Below are 23,762 nucleotides of genomic sequence, written 5' to 3'. Positions count from 1 at the left end.
AAAGCGGTTGTATCAGAAGTAAAAGCACAGCTAGTCCCACTACGGTATCTTCAGATCAAGACAACTGGTTCTGCATATGTTATATGCATATGCATACATATGTATAGGGATGAGAATGTGTGCTTTTAAAGGTGCGAAGATTTCAGAGACTGCTACCTTGAGATGTGAAGGACACTGTAAAGATGGTGTTAGCCAAGTGAAAGCTTCAAACTTTCCCTTTGTATTCCTGATTTAATGTATCAGTTTCCAATGGAAATTAAAAGCAGAGGATAACCGAAGTTATGCGCACACCCCAGGGGCAAAACCCCCATTTCTCATTTATTCTGTGTCAAAAGCCTAGATGACAAAATACATCTGCAGAAGAGAGCCACGGGCCAAGAGGTGGGGCATGGCTGTCACCTGCAGGAGGCCATCGTGCTGATGGCCTCCACTCACTGCTACCTTCAGACTGGAAAGCAGGACACCCACCCCGCAACGGCTGCGCCAGGGTAAACAGACCCCTGGATTTACCGACGCTAGCACAGCTATGCTGCTTTCAGCAGGTGAAGTGTTTACCTCTGATGCCAGTCAAAGGGCACACACCTCAGCACTCATCAACTGGATGCCTTCAGCAAGAAAACCATGTGCTACCAAATTCTGCTTTGATATTCAATGCAATCTGTTGTGTTCAGTGAGGGTGTGGTTGGCATCACGTTCTACACGTTTCAGCCAAACTCCCTGCTGTCACAGACACTGCTCCGTGGAGGTGGAAGAGCTGAGGGCCTGCCCTGCTCCAATGTAAACGCAGTATTGCTTAACGTGTGTCACACAAATCTTTACCTAGCCATGAGATACAGACTTGTTCCTGAGACAGAACTCACACGTTACCAAAATGTCAGTGCACAATTACATTTGCATGCATGTCAACCCAGCAGGCTCGTTACCTGAGTTACAGGATTCTTCTTTTTTTGGGTACATTTTGCCTCATACTCAGGCCTCAGCTGGAGTTGTTGCTGTTCCTCTTCAAAATCAACTAAATCCCACTCATATTTCAGTCGAGCTTGGCGTCTCTTCCAAAACTCCAAGAAAAGCGTAACTGCAGTATGTTACAACACAGTTAAGGGAGAAACAAACGAAGTTAAACTTACTTCTGCACTGGCTTCTATTTTGTGGTCTATTGTTTACCCTCACAGTGTGACCCATCTGTTTTTGACTACCTATTAACAGTTCACAGCCAAGACCATAATATGGATTAAGTAACTTATTAGCTAACTGAACTTCCAAAGTGGATGACAAGAGAGATGCCAAGACAGGATACGAGCATTTCCATGGCTGCAACAACCATGTTCAATTACAGTTTAACTACTTTTCATACGCAAATAGAAAAACGGAATTAACAAAGGAACGTGATAATTCAACTAATTGCTTGTGTATAAACCTGTAACACATGGACAACTATTAAAATAAGCAGAAATGTTTTCAAGTAGTAAGTTTGAAGATTTCTGTTGCTTTTTGATGATTATTTGATATGACAGTCATTTTAAAGACAGCGAATATCTGATGCTTTTCATATGATCAAGAATGAGGCTGGCTTAAGGCATTTTTAAAACACTAGAGGGAACTATTTCATACATAAACCAAAAAACTATAAACATTGTAATACTATATAACATTTACAAAGCCCTCTATAAACTACTTTAACATGTAAACTTTTAGTAATCTGATTGTTCTTGTTTGAACTGGAGAGGCTTTACAGTTTTACACAAAGACAGGAAAGCTTATCTTCTGCGGTTCCAAAATCTTTTGCTGGTACTTCCTGAATGACTAATCCCTGTCACTCAAACACTAGTGCTTAAAACCAAGGAAACTTTAGTAAACAATCATACAACATCATCCGCTTTGATATTTTTTTTTCTGAGAATTCTCCATGAAAAATGTCAGTATCTAGATCATGCGACAAAAAATACACAAATAGATTTTCTATTAGCACACGGATGTCCGTGTGCTAACAAAGTAGCTATAGTCAAACCGAAGAGTTAATCGGGATATTTCACACAACTGGTATGAAACAGGATACAAGGTATTTCAAGAAATAAGAAACAATAACTACAATATCCTGCATCTATGAACCTTCGCAGACTTCAGGAACATGTATTCAAGACAGTACGATCTTAAGCCTGAACAAGTATCGCATGGAGTGAAACCATGCTCATAGACAGAGTCAGGAAATCCACCTATTCCTGCATCATCCAAACATACTACAATGTATGAACTTCTTTGGAATAAAAGCCAAATAATTCTCATTCTAAAAGCGCTGCTAATAAAGTGGCAGTGACAGACCACCATCCAGTGAAAGGCCTCTGCCCCCTCACAGGGACACTGATAATGTGCAGGGCTTAGTAGAGAGGATTCTTATAAGGACTGCGTAAGGTCAGACTGCTCCATCTTAGGTTACGAAGGAAAGGAACAAATGTTAGTAGTTAAGAGTATGCAATGCTACGATATCCTAGATATCTGCTGGGTTTTGTTTGGGCTTTTTTTTACTCTGTAAATTCCTATTATTTTTACTCTTTTATCACTTTTGCATCTGTGGCAGGATATTATAGCAAAGTCATTATTCCCTTTCTTCCCACTTCCAGTGTCCCTCAGCAGTTTGGCCAAGATCTCTTTATTGCTTGACGTAAATCTTACCAGATGTACTCACCCCATATGCCCATGAAAATGGCAAAAAAAAGAGTTGCCACGTTGTCAAACAAATGGGAATACTGTAACAGAATACACAGGAACAAATCAGTACCAAAGCAGCTTTCAGTACGAACAAAAATGAGAAGTGGCTGGAGAACCAGATACAGACCTCTGAGGATGCACAGGTGGTGTTTAGCCTCCAGTACTCACACTCTCGGTCACAAAGAGGGCACATGATGATCTCTCCTCCAATTGCAGGGTCACAGATTTCTTTGCTGAGGAGGAAAACATTGTACAGTATCTGTTTGCACAGCATCTTAAGAGCTGCTATAAGAAATTTTTTTTTTGAAAAGTAAATTACAAGGTTCATTTGTTCAAAGCTCAGCATTTGCAGCTTCACAAAGAAGATGCCAAGTCCTATCACATTCACCAGTGGAAACCTGTGGCTGGTCAGGGCAAGCCAAGAAACGTAGCAGTTGCCAGAAGGAGAACTAGCAGCTCACTTGGTGTGGGCTTTCTGATTCTATCAGTAACGAATCACAAGTCTCCAAGGAGCTGTACTGCACCTGCACTGCTTCCAGGTGAGATATAAACCATCTTATTTCTCATGAGGTTAGTAATGGGTTCAAAACACCTTTTCTAAAAGTAGAGGTATTAATTCAGCTTTCCTATCTACAGTAAAATGTGCTACTTAAATTCCACTACTACAGTGGGCTAAGTTCTCAATCCTACAGTCGTCCTCTAGTATCCAGAGAAATATGAACATGTATAGCAGTATTCCCGTATGAATTCTGACCCTAGCTAAAATCAAAGTCTCAAAATTACATTATTCAATAGAATGGCTGAGAATTTTAACCTGTTATTCACCTTTACCGGTTAAAATTTCCTGGAAGCCTTCTCACAAAAAACAGTGAGCAATGAAATGTCAGCCCTCTTCCCCACCAAACCCCTGAATACAGTAAATCTTGGGACCCTTGAAGAAACAAATACAATGCTTATTTAAAAAGAAGCAAACTCTGGCTTCCGAGGTACCCGATCACTCTTTGATGGAAGAACACTGCTGCTCTGTCCTGTACTCATGTTTCTGGTAGCTAGTACAAACGATGACGTACACAAAATGGTCAATGGACTACTCCGTAAGACAGATTAAAATAGAAAAGCTTAAGGCAATAATAAACACTTGAAACAAACAATTCTGAGATGTCAGTGGTACTCTTTAAGACTTTATGTATTGCAGGTACTCCAATATAAAAAGCTATTGCCAAATGGCAATAAAATACTGCTTTTCACCTACAAATTGTCTGACTAATTAATAGTCACAAGTTCTGCATTAGCTGTCCACCACCATTTTAGTTAAAGATAGCTGAAGAACAAATTTGTCAGCTCTGACAAGCTTTAAAATCTTGTTACTTGCTTTTCTTTCTACATTGCTTAGCTTTTCCCATTTTAAGTCCAGGAGATTGTCAACATTACACTCACCTGCTCATATTTTCATCCATTGTAAACAAGCCATAAAGAAAACAGATTAAGCCAACTACTGCTGCAAGGAATAACATCTCAGTGTAAAATCCTAGCCAGGCAAAATAGATCCCAATCTTCTCACCATAGTACTTCCTGAATGAAAAAAAAAAAAGAAATTGCAATTAATAGGAATACAAAACAAACTTTAAGATTGCAATAGAGCAAACTGGCCAGAGTCAAAATGAAGAATGGCAAAATTCTCATTTAGCAGAAGAGTAAATACATTGATGTACACTGGAAAAATGAGATTTGAAGCTAGCTGTGAGAAGTTACACAAGCTGAATAAACAAAATACATGGCCTCTTCTGACTCTTTTTTTTCCTCCCAGCAGAAGCTCTAGTGCAAAAAAAGTCTATAAAAAAACCAGTCACTCTCCTTCCCACAGAATAATATAAACAAAGATTAACTTTTTGATTTCCCAAGGAGTTATACCAATTATACAGTTCTGATTATGTTGTTAGTACGAAAGGGTAATTCACAGAAATACAACTGCTTGTGTACAGGGCAACTGGAGCCTGTGAATAAACCAACGTTTTTGTTGTATCATATGAGCTGAATCAAAGAGATCTTGGGTAAGGTCAGTTTAAAACTGGGTTCAGCACTGAATTAAGAGACAGGCTTCAAAATGGATTCTATCAGTGTTTTTTCATGTCTATGTCGAAATTTCAGAATTAAAAATAAATCTTTAAAAATTGTGGCAAATACTGGTTATAAAATGCAAGGTATTCTACATAGGTGTTCCTTTATAGCTGAATTATCTGTAATGTACCTGACCCCAGGAGCACTGGCTAGACTGAAAGATGCTGCTGAGAAAACCATTTTTCCAGCTGCTAGTAAAAACCTCTGGTGGGTCGTATTACAGTGAAAACCAAGAAAACATAAGAAAACACAGTCAGCATTTTACCTGATAAGGTCCAAAGGCTGTTCTTTGTAGAACCGCAAGAAACGGGCCCACTCCATGTACAGCGTATACCTCTCATTGTCACAGTTCGGATCGTTTGCCTTTTTCCAGTACTGGCACTGCGAGCAAATCAGAGTAAAGCCAAAACAGCTCATCGACAGACTCAAATACTACATTGAAAGAAACAAATATTAATGATGACGCATCCCTCTTAAGATTGCGCCGATGAAACTGATTTGAATTTCAAAGTTAGCACTCTACTTCACTGCTTTATTTAAGTAGAACCCTCTTTTATATGTGTAATGTTTTAAGTAACATACATTTTCAGAAAACATCTATCCGTCTTAGACATTAAGTTAGTCTGGCCTGTAACCACATTATGTTGCGTTACACCAGTGTTGTGGTGGTACAACATACTCATTTGCACTGGTAAATTACTGCAGTGAATGGTTTGTTCCTTCACACTGGTGTAGCGTATGCAATTGCAGAAGTTCAAGCTTCCCTGAAGTAGAAACCACTATTTTACTCGAGTAAAAATAATGCAGATTTAAATTCTGTTCTCTGTACTTCAGTCTCATTGCAAATTGCACAGCCAAAAGCATTTTACTGAGAGATGTAAACTAGGGGATATAAATTAAGTTTCCTGACTCCAGCCATAGCACTATATATACTCCATGCTGTGGCTTCTCAAACTGTAAGGTAAGGACATGTAAAATTAAATTGTGACACTAATTAACTTCAGTAGTTAATCACCATCATGTATCTACCTGTCAAACAATAAGAAAATTTTGGAACTTCATCAGTTTCCTAGAAATTGAACAGCACAAAATAACCACAGTTTCTGACAGCTCTTGTGATTTTATTTGGTGTTGCAGAACTCTGCCTTTACAAATATTTGGCTATGTCAAATATTCAGCCTGATCTTGGTTTTCATTTTTTTCTGAACGTCTCTAAATCACAAAGAAAAGCACGAAAATTGGTTTCTAAATGGAAATCAAACAGCCTAAAGCTTACCATTTAAAAATATTTTAAAAGATTAAATAGTTATTCTTTAGACAATGATCTGTGAATCTGTCTCATGATTTTTGGAATTTTTTTCATATGATTTCTTAACATTTATGGTTGGTTGTACTTGTATAGAATAGATTCTTGTACAACTGTTTTTTATTATCTGTGGTTTTGGTAGTTCCAATAGTATAAAGTACTTTCCAGCTTAGACTAGTCTTCTACAGTGTAGAGACTGATCAGCTGAACTTCCCCCTGAAAACCTAAAAAGTTCATCTGTTTCTTTTCATTCTCTAAGGAAGGAAAAAATTTTAAAAACATTTAAAATATGTATCTATATAAAGTTTTTTAAAATACCTTGTGGTAGAATTCACAAATATAAATAAGCAATTTAAGGTCTCTAAAGCATTGTGAGAGATCTGAAATAACTATTAAAAACAAGCAGAGAAATTAAGATTTAAGCAACCACTTAAAAACAATATTCAGAAGAAAAATAAAAAAAGAAATATGAGAAACCCCTGTAAAATACAGTAACCCATCTCTCTCTTGTTTTCTCCAAGGGATTTCAGGGTCAAATCCACATTCGTTGCACTAAAAAATTGACCCTACAGTATTTACCATCCTTATCACACTTCCAATATTTGCAGTTGCTCAAAGCTCACTAGGAGACTGACAAGCAATCACCCCACGCTGAACACGAGGGCTCACGCAACTCATCTGACTTCAGTCCAAACATGGTATGATCCCAAGAGTATTTATCTAACTACAGGTAGTATGCACTACTGTGTAACTACAACATATGTATGCACACACCCTGTATACACACACACTGCCGAATGAATGCATCTACAGTAGGCATTCACACCTTATTATAATCTTTCGAATGTGCTATTGGATAATCTGTACCATAGACATTATAGGACTATACTATGGAATAAGTCTCTTAACAAACTGTGTGACTGACACATCAGTATATCCTACAAACTCATCCACAGGAAGAAACATTTCAGCACAAACATCAAAGCCAAACAGGAGGGCTGGCAGATACATCTTGTGTATCATCAACAACAATCTACGTCTGGGACAAATGGAAGGTTTGAGCACATTTTCATTTCTGCTGGAAACAGCAAATGTCATAGTAGGTAAAAGAGAAAAAACATTTGGAAATGCTCAAGGGACCAGAAAGCTAAAATACTTACATCATGAAGAGGGTATGCAGCTGAATAGGTGCCATTATTTAGCAGTCTCTTAATCCCGAATTTTTTTTTCCCTTCTTCTGTTCCATATGGGCAACGTGTAAGAATATAATTAACCTGTGATTCAAACACAGAATTTCAGACCTTTCCTGCTTTAAGGCCATTTAACAAAAACCTAGAATGGTTGTGCACTGCGTGTAGTCTGCAGGAACAAGACACAAAGGCAAAAAGCATTTCTCCAGAAGGCCCTACCCTGTACGAGACCGCTGAGCGGACACTTACCTTGTAGACATCCAGAAGATCCATTACAACAAATATTATTCTAGATTTCTAGTAAAGATGTCCAGACACCTACGCTCCCTCATATTTACCCATGGATATCACAGTTTATATACTCTTTCCTCATATAAATATTCCAACAGGACCATGTAAATCCCCATGTAAATATAAAGTAGGCAAATTCACTACGTACTATTCTGTTTCTCATGGATGGTGAGAAGAAAGTGCTCTCATCATTAATGAGGTACAGCTCCTGCTTCTCCTTGCTGAACGGTGCTGTGAAATAGTCTGGTTCAGGGTGCATCACCTCCTTGGGAAGCCTGAGCGGTGCAAGCATACAGTCCAGGGGGTTCTCCACCATTGAGGGAATGTCATTTTCTTTGATCGGAACTTTAATGTTCAGCACTTCTGCATACGTGATCAGAACCTCCCACGGGGCATGGATCTTGACAAAGTAAATCTTGCCATCTTCGGATTCCTGCCCCAGGAAAGGTAAATCAGACATCAAACTAAACTGTGTTTTACGGCAAGATTTATAAAAATAGTTGTTATACAAAATGTATTGCCTTTTACATACTTCTGAAAGCTTTTTTTAAAAAAAAAAAAAAGAAGGGGAGGTAGGGGGATTTTTTTGTGTGTGGGTATATATAAATATTTTATTATTATTATTATTACATATCTCTGAGTGCACTGGAAACACCAGGGTTTGCAGTGCAGGGCTGGCCACCTGGCAGCCCGCGCATCCTGCAGGCCACCGTGCTGGACTGTCAAGCTGTTCCCTGTCCTGGAGGCGGCAGTTTTCATCCAGCAGATCAGAGATTACGAACCTCCTTGCAAAAAGGATTTGCCAACAAGAGCCAAGATCCATTACAGCCTCACACCTATAATAAGGAATAATCTTATCATAGGCCTCACCCAACAGTGCATGTTCTTCTAGCGTCCCTTTTCACACGCAGGAGAACACAGCGATCCAAGTATTTCTAACGTGTTGCTCAGTGAATCCCCATCTACGGATGTTACAGAATCTGAACCTCATCAGGGCTTTGCCCCACTCGGGCAGAAAAAAAGAGCACGCTGACTGAGGAAGTCAGCGTCCCGTGTTCTCCAATTATTAAACGAAACAGTAACACTAGTCAAACATCCTCAAGTTGTTACACCAGGGTCCTTCCTCAACATGACAACATCCAGCGGGCATACGCTAATCCATTCACTGACTTCCAAACATGTTACCAGTTGCTAGGTGGGATTAAATTCAGCTGTGAGCATACTTCCCATTGACATGGGTTTAAATTAAGTCACCACTGTTTTGGAACTGCTTTCTTTTTGTGCTGAAATCAAAAGCCCTCACTCCCTCCTGATTCAAAATTACTTTGCTTCCACAATTCTTATGAACATATCTGGAAAAATAAACACATTAAGCTTGTTTCACCTAAATTAGTCATACTCCGCTGGAACCCGCTAGAATAATATATAATTCTTCTCAAAGAAACAAAGTGGTATACATTAATTAGTAATTTGCAGGTCTATTTCTTTGGTCCTGATTTTTCTGGGGTTTGGGGTTTTTTTTTGGTTGTTGGTTTGGTTTGGTTTTTTTACCTTCTTGTCTTCTGTTTCTAGTTCTAAACCAGCCTTTTGCAGATTGCTCTCAAATTCTCTTCTTCTTTCCTGAAGAGAAATAAACACATTTTATTAACTGATGAAGTCAGCAACTAACTGATCACTTACTGAAGACTTCACTGAGTTACGGAGTTTCACTCCTCCTAACTGCCCTGATGACAACCCCTTAATGCCATGTGACCTTTGTAAAAGAAAGCAGACCAACAGACAAAAACCAGCTGATGCACACCCTGCCGCTGCTGAGTGTGGGCCAGCCTAGTGAGGACAACACGTCGGGAACTGCATTGAAACAGGAAACCTATTTGTTAGGAATAGGCTCAAAACCTGTGCCATCTTGTTAACCAGCGAAGTAGACGAAGTCATGCATCTTGAGCATTTCTGACTCATCAGGAGGCAGTGTCTGTGGTCTGTTACCGTTCAAGTTTAGCTATAATTTTAAGAGAAGGTTAAAACTAGATGAAAAAATCTGGAAGCATGTGGTAGGCTGACCGCTTGTAGTGATGTCTATTTAGCAGTTTAATAATCATGCCCGATACAGATGTTCAGGTACTGATTACAGACAGTTCAGTGTGCTTCACAAACAATGGAACTGTAAAACTAGGTAAGACTAACAAGTCATCTCGTGTAAGCTTACAAATGTGTGGCTTGCATAAAGTCAGTGTAGACTCCTTACAGACATAAATGAACGTGCCCGTGGCAGTGAACAGTGGTTGCATGACCTCGGTAAATTTCAGACTCTCCTTGAACTTTGTATTTTGCCAAGTAATTCCTAGGTGGTGTCTTCAGGTAAGAACATTTTCTTCCCCTTCTTCTCTGCAGAATTTTTGCTCCTATTGGGAGACTGAATTAATTTCCTTTTAATTACATAACATTTGCTGAAGAATTGCCAGAATAACTACCAGTTAAGCAAAATATTGTGTCCTAGCCTCTTCAGAATGCACTACCCTAGACTACTGATTTATTTCTAGCTAAAACCTGCAGAGCTGTGTAATGTTTTCTCTACTGAAAAGTCTTACGTGACACTTTTCAAACACACTGTAGTTTTCAGCCAATTTTTTTTTCCTGCATGTCTGTGAGGAGCAGGCTATCCTATTTGCATTTCAGTTTGCATAAACTACTTGGATAAATGAATACAGACTGAAGAGTAGCTTTCAGGGCCCTTAAATCTACGTTAAGATGTATTGATATATTTTCCTGTGTTAACAGCCTTGCATTTTTACCTGTCACATCTGATTTTCTAAACGTTATTAGATATTAAATTAGATGCTGGCCTAAATAAACTTGCAAATGTGATAATCCCTGAGTTCTAGCACATGCTGGGGGCAGATGCAATCCCATGCACTATTTTTTAATTCACCCATTCCACAAACCTGCCTACAAACACACCACAGCACTCGTTTGCAGACCTGCTCGTCTAATAGAGAACAATACAATTAAAAGGTGATTTGTGATTACATTTGAAAGTGCTACATGAAAGCTGAAATTCAAGCCTCGTATCCAAAGCTACGTGCTATTCTGGATTACATTTTCTCCAAAGAAAGCATACTGGCACGTGTTCTTTCCCCAGCAAACACTGGAGGGAGCCAAGTGAGTCAGCTCAAAGGGTTCTGTGCCCTGCTCCTCCTCTAGCTGTGCAGCTTAATAACAGACAGAGCCAAAGGGTCAGGCCTCATCTTACTTATCTTTCCTTACTATAGACTTGGTGTGATAAATCGCAGTGCTCTAATACAAATTACGCTCATTTTCCCACCTTGCTCTCTTCCCATAAACCACCTTCTCTGAAACCATGAGAACGCACTGTACTTTCTAGTCACTTAAACCAACCATTTTAAAAAGGAAATCAATGTACCCCCCTTTCCCTGCCAAATACTGGATACCTTCGTGATGCCAACAAAGGCTTAAAATGGACAAAACGTACCCTTAGAGCAGTACTGTTTGTTTCTTGGTAGGGTTTTGGTTTTTTTTTTTTTTTTAAATATGTACTTGTAAGAAATTCAGCTTACTGTCCAAACCTAAAAGGCTAGACCTGGTGCATAAATTTGTGACACCACCGTAAATGCCACTATGCAGTCACAGAAGGAAGCGGGAAGCAACCTAAGTAATCACATTAGTGAAGACCAGTAATAGCAGCCTAATGCCCTTCCTCGCATTTTAAGTACAGTTCTTAAGCCTCTCCAAAGCACCTGCACAAGGGTGAAACCGTATTTTCCAAGGCCGCTGTGGCCTGTACAGGGAAGAGGCCAGCAGAGCATTCACCTCTGCAAACACTACTGTGGATATCCCACACACCTTTACAGAGTAACTTTACTGTCTGTGTATGCTTGGCTGTAACAAACCATCCTGATAAGATTAACAAAGCCAGATCCAAAGTCCAGCGGTACTAACATGCCCAATGCAGATGCAACACTGCATAATTAGGTACCGAAGACAGACAACTGATAAAAACCTGTTCCTTGATAACAATGTAATTAGTGCTAGTGACAACATTCCATAAACAGGAGAATAAAATAATTTTAAGTTTAGAACATACTATTCCTGAAACTAACTCTTCCTCCTCGCTTTTCCCCTTCCTTTAGGAAGGGAGCGCCAAGCTTACAAAAACCTTTTACATATCAAGATACTTGAGCTGCTTCTAACTACAGTCACGCGTAGGATATTGGGAAACAAATATGGCCTTTAGGAATAATGCCATGGTACTTCAAAGCATAAAGAACTCTGCTGTACCCTAAGAAAACACAACTCACTTCACAGAACTAACATAGCTGGGCTCAGTTTGAGCTCAGGTTGCTCACACAGCTTCCTAGCAAGAACATTCCAGGTGAGATGAAGCCTGTGTAGATAATGCCTCTTGTGCTCTCACCTGGCTGCAACCACAAGAGCGGGCAGCTGATGAGACAAATGAGATGAACTGCCCTAACTGCAGCACCACAGGGACTGCCCACATGCCCTCCACTTTGGAGGAGATGCCAAACACCTGCCTTCTGTACATACCAGCCAGGCTGCTGTAAAGCACCATGCAGAGGTGCCCAGTTCGGATCAAGCCCAGTTTTCAGCTGCTCCTGCAGGGCTGGGGACACAGCTTCTCACAGTCAGCAGCCTAACTGCCTGCAGCAGGAGCAACAAGCATCTGGTTTTTTTGTTGCCCCTGGCTCCCTAACATTGGGCTATCTGGTGCCTGTTAGAAAGCAGAAGTTTCTGTCTCAGCTGATGAGAAGTGGGAAAGGGCTAGATAAAATTTCTTTCTGTACCTCCATGACCCACTAGGGTCAGGGGGACTTTGCTTCCAGTAAACACAGGAACAAGTTACTTTGCACAGAGAACCCAGAGTCCTAATGCTCTGGAGTTTCTTTTGAAGAAATACACTTATGGACAAATGAAGATCATGCCCTGATAATACTCGAGTAATTTGTTTGGTATTTTTAAAAATTGTTATTTATTTTCCCATGTTCACATGTATTTCACATGTGGGTAAAATACTTCCACTTGTCTGCTTAGACGCTTAGAGGAAAAATGTAAAGAGACTTGGAGGAAGAAATGTGAAGTATTGTCTCACAAAAATATAATCCTCATTTTTTTTTGGAGACACTTTGTGGTTAGGATTCATTGATGCAGCTTAGAGAAGGCAAGTTCAAAACAGTGTTTTAAGCTGGAAAGCTTCTGGAGAACATCAAAGAAGTTAATGCATTTGTTCTGCATGAAGCTAAGGGGGAGAATATGAACAGACCATCCTTTCATCTGTATCAGGGCTATATTGAAACACAGAAAGAAGTTATTCATCCCTTTCTTAGGACGCAGAATAAAGCCGTTTCCTTGAGACAAGAAAACAAAACCCTCTGTCACAACTGTTGATCTCTTCCTATGAACGTTTCTATTCCTGGCTGTTTCATTTCGCTGTGTCATCGTACTACAGTGAAAGAAATTCATGTTTCCTGCCTGTGATGACTGTACAGCAGCAAGGACAGTATGCCAGATGAATTCCAAAAGCTGCAGTGCATCAGTATTTAAATCTTGTTCCCACAGACAACCACACGGTACTTCTATGCTAAGAAGTCTGTGTTAATTTATGGGTGTATTCTTTGTACAATACAGGGCAAATTTCATTTTCTTAACAGATTCCTCAGCAACCGTGTGAAAACTGACGTGCTGTAACATTGACATCTTCCCCCCCCCATCCGTTCTGAGATGGCAGAACCAACCTACAGGGCCACAGACCAAACGCCTCCTTCCAGTGGGCCATTAACTCTTTGGTGAGTAACAGACATATACGGAATCGAATCTCACAAAACTTGATGCAGATGTTCTAGCCTTTTGCAAGACACGGATGTTTCTTCCTAAGTGCATTTTTACCTCAAAGAGAACCTACAATATTAGCTACTAACTCTTGGGTTCTTCCTGACATGAACCCTTCAGCCAATAATGACACCCAGGTACATGGCCTCTGGCCTGGCAGAGATTCCTGCTACCCCCTAATGACCCATAACACCATGAGAAGAAAATCACTGCACACAATGCAAATGAGTGACTAGACTGAACATCTGGTTCATTTTCCTTCCACTGGAAAGATTACCTAAATAGTCTCCATTTCTTTTCTCATGTTGTTCCATTATGACTAATGGAAAAGTTTATTTTAAGATTTGCTTTCACATATTTTGCATGGCTATCGTTCTTCTCTCTGCAGTGACTGCTCTCTTCTTTTTTACATGCATTTTGCTTTATGGGAGAAGAAGAAACCTAGCTAGGATTACAATCTGATGAAGAGTCAGTGTGTGTTTGAAAACGCATGCCTTGACATAAACTTCTGGTACCATAGCTATAATATAACCCCTGTCTCCCAAGTAAGGCCAGCTGAGCAAAGCTGACCATGAGATACTTAAGCTGGGAAAAGCACCAAACAGAGAAAATGAGAGATTATGGCTTTTTTAAGGTAACACGAGTAAGATGCAGGGGCTGTGTTCTACACTGGATCACACTTGGATGCAAGTACAGGCAGCATGTCCTGCACGAACACAGTGCTTCCTTCATAAAGGAAGGAAAGCAGTAAGCAATTTTTTTGAACAGCCCAATCTTGCAGGTTTTGTTTAAAGGAAAGTTTTAATTACGAAACACTTTAATATGACAAGATATAGATACGCTGTGTTTGTTTTAATCAGAGTATATATTTAATGAAAAGTTTTAAAAGGAAAACAGCATGGATTCTTGGATCCAAAAATCTACTTCTGCTCTAAATGAAGTCAAAGGATGGGGGTGGGGGGTAAGTTATTCTTAAGTCTCATTTGGATAATGCTGTGTTTATTTAGAAGAAACATTCCTTTAAGAGTATTTACAGATATCCCCCCCAAAGCCACAGCTAACTATAAGACTGTTAAACGAAGAAAGCAAAATCATTTCAATTACTTTGCATTGATTGTGTAATATACTGACCAACCCTAAGTAATGGAGAGTGATCAATACAGTAAACAAAGCCCCAAAAATGTAATAAAATTGGGTCACAATGTACAACAGCAAATAACACAGAGATTTCAGTACATGGAATGGCTTTTCACACAGCTATAAAATGTTTAGCAGAGTCCTACTCCAGCTGAGTGTAGTGATTTGAAAGGCTTTGTAACTGATACACAAGTTAAATAGACAAGAATTAAGAGCACCTCAAAAAGACAAACTTACCAACTTCTTTTCCCAGTCCTTATTAAGATCATCCACATAGGAGAGAACAAAATCAATTCTCCTAACACCATCCCTGAAGAAAATAGAATCTTTGCTTTGATGTCTTTTATCAATCTGTGGAAGATACAGGCACATGATTAAAAAAACCCAAGTACTGCTGCTGTTCTAGAATTTAACAGAAGACAAAGAAGTTTCCCCAAACTGCCTCAGTTCTTCGGTTTCTTCATAGCTGAAGTTATAACTTGGGCAAGTTCTCGTAAGGGCTGTATCCATTTACAGTAACTTCAAAATTAACTGCTTATATCCACAAACACAATATGTAAATAACTGGTACACGATGAACAAATATGTTAGCGTAGCATACCTGTGAACAATGCTGCCATTTATTCTTTCACAGTCTTTACAGTGCATCATAAATCATCAAGACAAGCATTAGTTTACAGCATGATTTTTTTCTGCAGTTAGTCAGAACACCACTCTACACAAAAGCCTGCTAAGGCACAGTTCATTGACTCAAAGCAGGTAGCATGCATTTTCTGCTCCATAACAAGATTCACTAAACCAACCGCACAGAGGAATATGTCTCAGCAATGTCCACATACGAAAATAGCACACAAACAATACAGGGGTACTGGGGAAAAGAAAAAACAAACCAAAAAATACTAATAAAAGGTATCAATGCAACAGAGTTATTAGTATTCCAGTTGATCTTTTAAAGGTCATATTTTTATTTATCAGCATGCCAGAATGTCATAGTAACAACGTTCATTTTTTTCACTGATTAGGCTACAACAAGTAAACAAATATAAGACTATTACTTCACCCTCCTGCAGAAGTTAACATAATATGGTAATATTGTTTATTAACAGCTCAGTATTCAGCTCTACCAAATTGTTTACAAGACTAGAGGATCATACAGCAAAGTGCTCCCCACAGAAGCTAACACTCTGGTCTAAATTTAACTCCGTGCTAAGGAAGGCTGGTGTTGGCTTTTTTAACCACACCCATCAGCAAAAGTGTATTTGTATAGGACTGAATTAGGTTTCCATTGTATTAAGAGTAGAAACAGTAAGAACAGTCATTCAGAGGGTTATGTCTCTGTCTTCTCCCACTTAATGCAAGAACGCACATGAAAAAGTTCTCGGCGAAAGCACAGAATATTTATCACTGTGAACCTTGCTCCCAGTTAACAAAAGGCATCACACAGTGAAGCATGTTATTACTGCAGCCATCCAAGCCACTTGCAATATCATTCATCACCGTTTTACCCTGAGACGTCGCTTCAGGAACAGATTGTATCTCCTTCCGCTCTGCTGAAATAATCAACAAGTAGTTAGCAAGCCCACCGGTCCTCTCCAAGAGCCAAACAGACTGCTTCCAGCACACACCCCCAGGCAAGAAATCCACCTCCTTCAAAAAGCCAGGAAAAGCCTCCAACAATTACAAAAACACAATCACCCACAAACTTCATGACTATAATGTCTTTTTTATTAAAGGCATAGCTGTCCGGGCATACATTTTGATAATAAACTCGGGTGTTTAAAAATGACTCCTATAATACTAATTGCTGTCACTTGGATACTTCAGCAGATTTGAAAAAACCACAAGAAAGTTCCTTTGAATATAATGCAAAGGCAACAAACAAGCACTGGCTTATGAGTAGCGCACATGTTTGTTATGCTCATGTTAGACCTAAGGGGACACAGAAAGATGCATGGCAACCACATCATTCCAGAGCTGACAAAATTACGAGCAGTAATAGCCACAGTTTCCAGCACGTGTCTATCTTCAAAGAGGTTCAAATTTAAAAAGAAAAAAAAATAATTGAAAATCTCTATTGTTCCATAGTGTTGCACAACTTTATGCATCTTCACTAGAGACACTGGTAACGGCTGAAACCAGACAGCAGCCTACTTGGACCATCCATGCATTGTGGAGAACTCCTGTGCTTCTGAAGCTATCCTACAAATCAAAGTAACACAAAAAAGGTAAAAGAAATTATTTCCTTAAAATGCTGCAATCCTCTCTTCGCCTTTCCTCTTTGACAATTCTGTTGTATTTTCTGTTGGTTTTCTTCTTGAGAAATACTTAGAGCAGACCAATTAGACTAGACTACTTTGTAAGACTGAAATCAGGACAGTTCCCTCAGAAAATGTTTTTGCTATCAAATGCGGTACATAATGATGCAAGACTTAAGAGGCTCAAAAAAATCAGGGAATCCAACAGAAGAAGCAAAGAGTATTTTCCTATTCTATTACAAGCTTACAGGGGGTTGTGGTTTGTATTTTTTTTTTAATATGATTGTGACTACAAGCGAACTGCAACTGTTAAGATAACAATTTAATGAAATTAACATAGTGCATAGAACCACACCGACATCTACACAGCATCTACAGTACTGCAATTATTTGACTTTACAGTAAGTGAACCCTAAAGCGCATTCTAACAACTTACAATATTGGGAATCTGCCTAAAAACAGACCACCACAACCACTAATTGAAAAAGACAGAGACTGTGTAAGCACAGATGTTGTCTTAGTGAGCTAGGAAAATCCATATACAGAAAGCAAAGAACTTTTTTAAGAAAATCAATAAATAACATTTACTTCAAAAAAAGCTCCTGCCAAAGGAGTGTCCCAAATTCTTTGCATAGCACAGTTATAATTAGATTATTCATACAATTGAAGTAATACTTTATCTTTACTGCCATCAAAGTTTGCTCATTTTCTAGGACTTATCGGAATGTTGCTCAGTCTTTAGAGGTCTGACTATCAATTTAAGATACAGTAGTCATCTATGTCGGATTATTCATCATGGATAGCAACAGGCCTACTTATTAAATCCATAAATTATTCCTTTCCATTTTGCTGCAATTGGAATTTCAAGAACAAGATCAGTCTTGCACCATCATGCATTTCTGTGCGTACATGTGCACCGACAGGTTTAAAATACATAAAGTGTTAGTAATTTGCATTGGTTGCATCACTGAATCATAAAACACTACGGATATAGCACATTTTATTTCTTAACAGCTCTTTCCAGAACTGTATTCAAATGAATTAAACTTAAGACAACATGCAATTATTAAATGAAGTCACACCTCATCAGAGCAGCTGTTTTGTGATACGTACCTTCTGGAATACAAGTAACTAATCTAAAGCTTCTGAATAATTGAGTAAAATCCAATAAGGAATTAAAGGAGAGATGGCACCCCAAGGCATACGGTGAAAACTCAAATGGCAACAGCCACAAGCTGCAACAAGGGCAATTCCTACTGGATGTGAGGGTGCGGTTGAACAGGAACTGGTACAACAGGTTGCCCAGAGAGACTTACATAATATGCACCCTCAGAGATCACACAGCTCCACCAAGCAAGGCCCTAACTGAGCAACCTGGTCTAAGTTCAAAGTCAGCCTTGCCTTGAGGAGGAGACTGGCCAAGGAAACCTCCAGAGGTCCCTTCCAACCCAACTCACTGCATGGTTCTATGAAATGGTGTTACTGCAAGCCTCCAGCACGCACCAGCACTTCCTAAGAGCTGAATAAATCCACCGGCTACAAAGGAAACCTACAAAACCTGCTTGTTCAAAACCAACTACTACCCTCCTGTTGTAAGTTTCTGGTTTTAATAGTCTAATCATTTCTATAAGAACTAAGCGACTTCATAGCCTGCGGACAGATGTGCTGACTGAACGCTGTAATGGTCTATCACCAAGAGCTGAATTTTCACATGGTTACAGAAGTGCAAACTTACTGGATTTGTATGAAATTACATCAATATTTGGGCTCAGGTGGCTAAAAAGTCCAATAGCCTCCTGGCTGGTAGCCGGACTGGCATGGCCAGCTGGGCTGGGGCAGTGCCTGTCCCCCTGCGCTGGGCACTGGGGCGGCCGCCCCTTGAGCCCTGGGCTCAGCTCTGGGCCCCTCGTGGCAGAGGAACACAGAGGGGCTGGAGCGTGTCCAGAGAGGGAGAACAAAGCTGGGGAAGGGGCTGGGGGTCAGGGGGGAACCTGATGGCTCCTGACAGCTGCCTGGCGGGGCTGGGGGGCGGGGGGGCAGTCTCTGCTCCCAGGGAACAAGGCATAGGGCAAGAGGAAATAGCCTCAAGTTGTGCTGGGGAGGTTTAGATTGGATATTAGGAAAAATGTCTTCACTGAGAGGGTGGTCAAGCACCAGAACAGGTTGCTCAATGAAGTGGCAGAATCACCAGTCCCAGAAGTGTTCTAAAAACATGTGTCTGTGGTGCTCAGAGACATGCTTTGGCCTACTTGGCAGTCCTGGGTAAACAATTGGACTTTGTGATCTTAAATATCTTTTCCAACCTAGGTAGATTTCTAGTTACCTCAAAATTAACAGCTTCTCTCTAGACATCCAGCAGAGGCCAGGGTAGTGGACCATGTCCAACCCAACAACACTCCCCGTACCTAGACCTGTAATCCTCATGTTAGACATGAACTAAAGCCCTGCAGGAGGAAATCCCGACTCAAACAGGACACGTTACAGGAAAGATCAAGATGTCACTAGGGAAAGAAACAATGCACAGCTCAAGACAACGTAAAGCTAAACGAGCCCATTTTCAGTTCTGCCTAGACTAAGTTGGGTAAAGCGTGGAAGTGCTGGCTAGTGATCACACGCTACATTTAAATCCATCAAAACTCTCCCATGCTGTTAAATACATGGGTGACTCAGGCATCCCTCTCCATGGCCAAAGCAAACAAGTCAGTCACCACGAACAGGAGAGGGGAAAGCAAGCTGCTGGATGTGGCATCGACCACTAAACACTAACTGAAAGTGCTTCAGAGAAACGACTTAGGATTGAAGCTGAGGGACCAAGTCTGTGGTAAGCATTTCTGTGGCCTTGCTCCCCCACCAAAGCACACAGACAGCTGACCTCAGCCAGTACCGTCAGCCAGCCCTCGGTGGTCTAACGATATCACAGTACTTAGAAGCAAATATATTTTGCAGATTATACCTGAATGATTTAAGCCAGTATATTTTCACAGGACAGGGGGATTTCTATTTCTGGTTACCCACCTAACAGGAAATTTATGTTCTTACAGGCCACAGAGCGCAGCCCTCTCCTTGTAGGCAACAGAGCTTCCTCCAAATACACCTTACTGCTATGTATCCTAGCACTCTCCAAGTCCATACTTCAAAGACAGAGGAACTTGGCTTAGAGCAATACTTTTCAGATGAATAATCAGTCAGAAAAACACAAGTTGCTTCGGGGCCTACATTCAGAAACACCCTTGCCAAATTCAATTCCCCGGACCTTGAGGTTTCACAAGTGTCCAGCTTCACAGAGCTGGGACTGCAGGTTCACACCTCCGCAGCCTTCCCTTTCTGCTTTTTGTACCTCAGAGTGGGAAGGTAGTTTTGAAACCCAGTACATGCGCTTCATTAGAGTTACAGCACAGTGAAGACCTCTGGCTGTGACCAACATGTATGGTGAGAAGTACATTAATAATATGATCCCCATTAGCACATCTACATGTTGTATCACCACAGTCCTACATTCCCAGACAAGAAAACTGCTTGAAATTAAAAAAAAAAAAATTGCAACATTTTACTTAGAAGATACGGTTTGCAAACCAAGTATTTATTTTATTTACAGCTTACCTCTGATAATCATACAGATATTTTTTTTTTTAATCACAGACAATGTAAAAAAAGCTAACTACATTACAAAGCAATTAGTTAATTTACAAATTAACAATCCACTGCAGAAGAGTTTTCACAATACAGAAAAGGACAAAAATACAAAGGTTGGAAAGCTGAATCAAAATACAGTAAGTCTCCATAAATGAAAGGGTAGGAAACATTCAATGGCTTAAAACAAAATTATCACCCTCACTTTGATCCCCAGTTTGCACAGAGTATTTACATGCCCCCCCCTTTTCACGGAGTTAAATGTGCCTACAGCTGTAGGAAAAAAACATGCCAATTTAAGTGATGCTATGCTTAAATGTAACTGTTTGGTACAAATTTCCCAAAGCAAAAAGCTCCTGGAAATTAATTTATACAACATATGCAAATATATAGGCACTTTACTGAAAAATAAGAAGGCAAGCTCCTGGCTTATGCACCATAAACTCAGCTCCCATTATATCAGAAATCCCCTTTGCGTGAAATTCTCTTCAAAATTCATCCTTGGAGGAATCCATGCAACTGAAGCGCTTCCTAAAGAAGTGTATTACCACCACACAACCCAATTCCCAATTATGCTTCATGCAGGCTACAAAGTTGCATACAAAACTATAATCTTTACCATTCAAACAAACACAAAACACCACATATTTCTTGTAGCTAAACCTTGCAAGCTGCGTTTTGCACCTTTACCACACTCGTGTTCCAGTTTTGAACCACATTAAAATCGGAAAGCTTGAAAACATGCATTTCAAAGCAGTTTAAGACACCAAGATATTTGCACTCAAATTTAAATGCGCAGAAAAAGCCTCTCTGGATAAAAGAACACATTAAACAAGAATAGAACAAAGAAAAATTAAAAGTATGCTAAGAGAGCATATGTGTTAATGTAAGACACCAGAGCTTAATGTAAGCAAGCAGACAGTTTTAATATACCTCAGCATGTACTTCTTCAGTTATCTTGAACTTTTTAAATTTTTTTCTCCATAAAAGAATAATGGCTATTTTAAGTTTTCTGATATATTAGACAATTAATACAATTATCTTGTCTGAAAATTTCACTAAGTGGATATTTTGAGCATTTCCTTATTACTTACTACAATAAGAAAAAAAGGCAACACATTTCAAAATCTGTCAATGTTTGTTTCTTGCTATTTAAAACTTTTTAAAGTATCATGCTGACTCACAGAGCCTCCCACATTACCATGATAAAAGAATCCCACGTTTGTTAATAACGCCACAGTCAGAATATATCCTATAGCCCACCAAACCAAAACAATGATAAAAAAAGCAAACTTTCCAGTTTTCTCCACCAATCTTTTCAATTTTGTCTATTATCCTTTTTATTTGAGTTTATCATTTAAGCCATCACGAGGAACAAACGCAAAAACCACATATGTTTTTATAAGTAGAAAAAAACGATTCGTTTTGGAAGGATGGCATCCTTGAAACTGGAAAATTTTCTGGTGAGGGACTTTTTGGCATAGGGTAATAGAAGACGCCACACAAATTCATGCAAGGAAGCATGAATATTGCTCACTGCTTACCACTTGATGCTCAGGGATGAGTAAAGTAGTCTCAGTGCTGTTTAGGCCCTGCCAGTGTCATCACGGGAAAAACATAACCTTGTTAGCAATGATGCAAAGGATGCTTTAAAATAAAAGGCTATTTCAGAAGAAACAGTGTAGCTTTTGGTTTAAGCTGCTGAAAAACTATTCTGAGTGATAGCTGGATTTTCAGTCTAATAACTCAAAGTTTAAACAAACCTGTATTTCCTCAGCTGAGCTGGGTCTGTAGCCTGTACCACTGACTTTTACATGGCCCATATCAATTTTTAAATGTTAATAACAACTTTTGATAAGAGCTGTACAGTATTCCTCAGCATTTTCATTATTAAAAAAGTAAAGTCTAAATAACTTGGCACAGATCAGCATTTACAAGCTTATGAAGAACAACTTCTAACAGTACTTTTTTTAATATCAAAGAGAGAACACATACATAGCATAGACAGCTGCACTTGCATTCCGAACAAATGTGACTCCCTATATTTCACTATTTTTCCAATACAAACTGAAGTTATACTATGTGCACTGAACAAAACCAAATGCAAACAGACAAATCATTAATCTCATTGTGTAGGCAAGGCAAATTGGTATCAGAAATTGTAGTAGTTATGCCTAATGAGACTAGCGAGAGCTTCCCAGCTTCCAGTCTTGATCCATGCCTGGTGAGGCCCTACTCCGATTTTAATTGCACAAGATCTGGGGGTGCTCATTATCTTCCTGCATGTGGGCCTGGACGGTGCTGCAGGTCCTCTGGCCAGACTCCACACAGGGATGACAGGAACACCAACAGCAGGGGACTCTGCTATCCTAGACAAACATGTCCATATGCTATCTGGGGTCCTGGCCCACACCTGTGGGATTGCATGAGCAAGGGATTTGGGGACCAGGCTTCACTATTGGAATGAACAACGGTTTGCAATACTTAAGATCTTTTGCACTAATTCTGTTAGCCAGTAGTTTCTCACACTCCTTTTATTTTGCTTCTGAAAACAAATGACGGGTTTAAAACAGCACAAACAAATCGTGCAAGCACGTTACAGAAATATGACAGCTCTCTATGATTAAATTAATTTTCAAAAGAAGCAGAATATAAACTTCATTTCGTTACTCAATCTTTATTTGTTGGTTTAGAGCTGTAATACTTCAAAAAGTATATTCTTAAAATCCACTTTTCATGAAGTACTGTCTGTGATTTTTTTAAAATTACAACTGAATATTTTTCACTTTTACTACAATTTTATTTGAGACAACCCACTGAGGTCCATTCCTACAATTTCGTCAAAGAAACATGCTATTTTAGTTCCTGTTTACGTTGCAAGTAATACATACACGCATCTTGATGTTCTTTCTTAATGCTGCCTCTCTGAGTGTTTGCTTACCAAAGTAAGATTAAAATGTCCTTTTCAGAACTCAGTCAAATAAGCACATAAAGAATGATCTGTTTTTTTGCAAGGAACCCACATGAGAAATGATGTAAATATAAATAGCTGCACTCTGCTCTTAACCCTGAGATAGTCTGAACTGGGTTTAGAAGCCTAATCCTCATGTCACTGAATGCTACTGGAAAAAACTGTACTGTTTTAAAGAACTAAGGGCTGAGACACTTAAGCAGAAAGTTTTTCTCCAATTATACACTGAAAACATCTGCCTTGTACTGTACAAATCTTACATCAATGAGAAGTGCAGCCTTGCTTTTCATTGCCAC

At 39.5% G+C, this 23,762-nt stretch overlaps 1 protein-coding gene across 4 annotated transcripts in view; it reads right to left on the bottom strand.

The window, feature by feature from the left end:
- ANO5 (anoctamin 5) overlaps positions 1-23,762 on the bottom strand; it is a 61,854-nt gene that overhangs the window by 18,342 nt on the left and 19,750 nt on the right. For 2 of the 4 annotated variants that reach the window (XM_056353389.1, XM_056353390.1), the window contains 10 exons: positions 22,040-22,087; positions 14,848-14,961; positions 9,163-9,231; positions 7,760-8,044; positions 7,291-7,404; positions 5,090-5,205; positions 4,144-4,278; positions 2,834-2,939; positions 2,684-2,744; positions 924-1,075 (listed from right to left, as the gene is read on the bottom strand). In XM_056353389.1, coding sequence (XP_056209364.1) covers positions 924-1,075; positions 2,684-2,744; positions 2,834-2,939; positions 4,144-4,278; positions 5,090-5,205; positions 7,291-7,404; positions 7,760-8,044; positions 9,163-9,231; positions 14,848-14,961; positions 22,040-22,087 — 1,200 coding nt within the window. The remainder of the gene's footprint in view (positions 1-923; positions 1,076-2,683; positions 2,745-2,833; positions 2,940-4,143; positions 4,279-5,089; positions 5,206-7,290; positions 7,405-7,759; positions 8,045-9,162; positions 9,232-14,847; positions 14,962-22,039; positions 22,088-23,762) is intronic. The other 2 variants (XM_056353391.1, XM_056353392.1) reach the window with 1 other exon arrangement.

The sequence above is a fragment of the Falco biarmicus genome, chromosome 10 (assembly GCF_023638135.1).
Source record: "Falco biarmicus isolate bFalBia1 chromosome 10, bFalBia1.pri, whole genome shotgun sequence".
Classification (NCBI taxonomy): domain Eukaryota; kingdom Metazoa; phylum Chordata; class Aves; order Falconiformes; family Falconidae; genus Falco; species Falco biarmicus.
The sequence above is the reverse complement of the archived record's forward strand: the minus strand, read 5'-3'. Positions and strand labels throughout refer to the sequence as shown.